General features: G+C 32.6%; 1 protein-coding gene across 1 annotated transcript; it reads right to left on the minus strand.

The window, feature by feature from the left end:
- Positions 1-1,552: 1,552 nt before the first annotated feature.
- On the minus strand, positions 1,553-3,868 carry LOC143084992 (uncharacterized). Its single transcript, XM_076261108.1, has one exon. It carries the CDS (start codon positions 3,829-3,831, stop codon positions 2,131-2,133), a length of 1,701 nt encoding a protein of 566 aa, XP_076117223.1. The 5' UTR covers positions 3,832-3,868; the 3' UTR covers positions 1,553-2,130.
- Between the last annotated feature and the right edge of the window lie 437 nt (positions 3,869-4,305).

The following is a 4,305-nucleotide window of genomic DNA, read 5'->3' on the forward strand; positions in this document are numbered from 1 at the left end:
AAGCTCCAAACCATTACATAACAGCTTATTAAAGGTCTGAAAGATAAAAAAACAAGTACAACATCAGAAAGCCCTTAACTATTATGATACAACTTCAGAAAACTCATATCCACTATAGTACAAACAATGAAAATTCTTTATTGTAATAAAACAACCACGGAGATCTCTTAAATTTGATGTTTCAACCACGGCAATCTCAAAACCACTATAGTACCACCACAGGAAGCTTTAAGTAATCATAGAACAACCACACAATGATTTTAACCATGAACGTATAACCAGAAAAAGCTGTAAACCAGAATAGTATAATAGTACAACCACGGAAAGGTCTTACCCATAATACCGGTAGTTCAACTACAGAAAGGTCTATCCCATAGCTGCAGTCCATCCAAGGAAAACCTTAAACTATAATAGAACAATCATGAAAGACTATTATCCATAGTAGTTTAACCACGAAAAGCTCTAATCCATAGTAGTATAATCACGGAAAAAGTTTAATACATAATAATACAACAATGAAATCTCTAAATCATAGTAGTACAATTACCTTGATTACGGAGAGCTCTAATTAAACATTATAACAGAACCATGGAAATATCTTAACCTTAGTTTTCAGCCCTGCTAGTATAACAGAAACAAATCTGTAGCCTATTTTAGTCCAAACACGGAAATTGTTTAACCATAAACGTGGAACCACGGAATTACTAAACCATAACACTGAAACCATATTAACTACGGAAATGACGTAACTATTATAATATCCTTAAGTACAATATGCCTATACACATATACTTTAAGTAGTTTATAGTTCAACAGGTCTTAATATTAAAGCTTACATGATTGCAGATAAAATATTTCAGTTATATTAAATGACTTCATTTCAGTAACTACTAGTGGTCCTTTATCAATTCATGTATAATTGTCAATTTGCCTAGTTTCTTTTGTTACTCATTCTGACATAGGACTCGGACTTCTTTTAAACTGAATTTTACTGTGCGTATTGTCGTGTGTTTGTTTTTCTACATTGGGTAGAGATATATTTTGAGGGTTGAGATCTCACAAAACATGTTTAACCGCGCCGCTTTTTTGCGTCTGTCCCAATTCAAGAGTATCTGGTCTTTGTTAATCTTGTATAATTTTTGATTTTAGTTTATGTTAGAGTTTAGTGTGACGTCCATTTTCACTGAACTAGTTCACATTTCTGAAGCCGACCTCTGGGTGAGTGAATTTTTATGCTGTGTTGAAGCCAATTGGTTGCCTTTGGTTGTTTTCTTCTCTTTAGTCGGGTTGTTATCTCTTTGACACATTCATCACAATTTCATTCTCAATTTCATGTTGGGAATATAACATAGAAAATAGTTCTACTGCTCAACATTTGTTGTTGTTACCTAAAATAGAAATAGACATCCGGGTTCTTTGTTCTATTGTGATTAGTTTTATCATTGACAATCACTCTACATCTTTTGATTTCAAATAAATGGATATTTGTTATTTCATAAGGATACTACCTTCACCTTTTAAATATTACTTCCTCATAATTATAAGATAACTATACAATGTTACCTTTTTAGTTATTTCATTAAGTAACAATACAGAACATAATAAATCATGTGAATATATGAATATACATTTATATATAAAGTTTATCATAAACTTGAACCAATATTAAACTTTAAGGAGATAACAAATTAATATTGACTGTTTTCTTTTGTATATTCAATAAATCAAAGTTGTAGTTATCTTCGAAAGCAGGGAGTTTTTCAATTGCTAATTCATATACATTTTTGGTAAAACTGCCATTAGGTTCATGAAACCATCACACACAGGTTTTCGCATGAATAGTGAGAAATAAAATGAAACGCGTATTACAAACGTTTCTAAATTAGAAGACTTCGGGTTTCAGTTTTATAAAAAGTTATATATAATTGGTAAATTTCATTTATCAACAACTCCAAAGATTTTAATCTAGAACATATATTTACGAGTGACTGCAGCGTAAAGAAATGAATATAAGGATTAACACATTCTAAATAAACTTAAGACTACATATACAGTGACGAGCAAGATTTTGTACTTGCAAAGTTTTTGTTAACATGAATGAACTTTTCGATCAACTTAAATATATCTGTTTTATTCTCGCAATTCAAGAACGTGTAAATTTTTTCCTGTATGACCAGAACCGATCAATAATTTTTCATCACTTGACATCGTCATTGCATACGCATCGTTAATACTAAAGTCTTGTAATCTCCATGTGTTTAAAAATCTTCCCTCAGAATCAAGAGCGCGTAAGACACGTTGACAAGCGTCAAACAGTATGATGTTTGAAAGCGGCGTAGAAACCATATCGGCTATCACGACGGAATTTTGTTCTTCGTCTCCGTAAGTCCATCTGACTTTCCCTGTACTGTCCAGTGTTACCAATCTACCGGAGTAGTCGGAAATAGAATCTGCTACACAAATGTCTGAACCAAAGGAGGCGATTCTGTTCGGAAAACAGAACAAATCCTTGTCGTAATCAAAGCGTGAGATGATATGTCCTTGTTCTGTCAGTACTATTATTTGTACTTTACACGGACTATCCATTGGTAGCCAGTCTCGCCCAGGTTCGACAGTACTTAAGATTACGTTATTTTTACGGGTCACATGTACCGTAGTCGGTATTTGTGGGGTTGTATCAAAGAAGAACGCTGAAATGTCGGTGATACTTTGATTATGATCGCCATCAAATTGTCGAAGATAGGGTATATGCCGCACTTCCGTTTTGTCGGCCAGAATTAACAAAATATCACCTGATCTCAAAGCGGCTATATCTTTGACATCCATAGCCCAATTTCCAAGCTCAATTGCTTTTTTGTTCTCAAGTTTGAATTTCCACATTTTCCTAGATTCCCAATTTCTGACTAAGATCTGATTATTATTACATGATATGATTTTATCTATTGAGTTCACTGCTGTTGCAATAGAACCAACAAGGTTCAATTCAAAGACAGCTCTTAATCTTAATTCCCCGAGTAAAGGCATAAAGGAAGTTTTAAATTCCTTTCCTACAAATTCCAGGAATTTTGTCCTTTCTTGTGTTCCTACCTTGTTAAGGTTTTCGGATAGTTTATTAATACTTGTTTCTAAATCAGCTGTTTTGGAAAGATTTTTGCAGCTTGAAAGGGTATCGATTTTTGTTCGAATTTCTTGAACTTCTTTTTTCATCTCATTCAAAGTGCTTACTTGCGGTAAAATTCTTGTCTTAATTTCATCGACATTTTTGTCTATTTCTTCGTAAAAATCTTGAGTTTGATTTTTCACTGCTTTTTCAACCGCTCTCGCAAAGTAACCTAACCAATCTTTTATTTTAGATTTTGTAGTTTCAGCTTTTTTGGTATGAAACGTTATCAGATCTTCACAAACAGCTAGTTTCCTTGAAATGTTCGGAAGTATATTTTGGTCAATTTCTGTGCCATATTTTTCTATGAAGTTTATTTTCTGAAGAACAACTTTCATATCTCCCAATGTATGTTTTTGGTGATTTTCAATGATGCACGAAGGACAAACCAATTGTTCGCAATCTTTGCAGTACATAATGCACGTCTCATCTTTATGCAGATGACAATTGTTTGTTTTTTCCACGATCGACTTTGTAAAAACTACCGTCTCGTCTTTTAAATCAACAACTTTATGCTTCTGTAGTGCTTTCACTTTCTCGTGCATTTTACGGCACTTTAAACATAAAAGATATTCACAATCCAAGCATCTAAATTTTACTTCTGTAGTTTCTTCGCACATATTACATTGTTGGTGTACTTGTGCTTTCGTCGAGGAACTTTTGGCAGCCATTTTACAAAGTTTAAGCTTCCTTGTACATATGTGTATGCATTACAGGTAATACTTACGGGTGCATTTAACTGTCAATTGAAATATTTATCACAACATGTTTTGTTTGTTTACACATGCAAACTATCGTAAGATTTAATAAACTTTTCTTATCTTACAATGTATATACAATTATAAACAGTTTTTGTCTAAAACAATGAATAATAAGTGGATGCATAACCATAAGCCGAAGTACATTTACTGAAGTAAAAGTTTCAGAAACAATCAGTATGTATGTAACTCGGTTAAAGTTAGTAAACATCTTTTTAGAATTTCCTTCCCAAGTAATAACTCTATTTGACAAAAAAAAAAATTTAGATATTTGTTTATGGTATGTTTGCATCCTTTCAGAAAGTGTCTGTTTTAATTAGAATGTTATTTATAATATCGACAGATTTTCATGCTTCCTCTTGAAAGACAATATCATACAAATCTAGG

The sequence above is a fragment of the Mytilus galloprovincialis genome, chromosome 8 (assembly GCF_965363235.1).
Source record: "Mytilus galloprovincialis chromosome 8, xbMytGall1.hap1.1, whole genome shotgun sequence".
NCBI lineage: Eukaryota > Metazoa > Mollusca > Bivalvia > Mytilida > Mytilidae > Mytilus > Mytilus galloprovincialis.

What these genes read in the sequence shown, in the direction of transcription:
- LOC143084992 (XM_076261108.1), bottom strand. Translation starts at nt 3,831, where the DNA reads ATGGCTGCCAAAAGTTCCTCGACGAAAGCACAAGTACACCAACAATGT.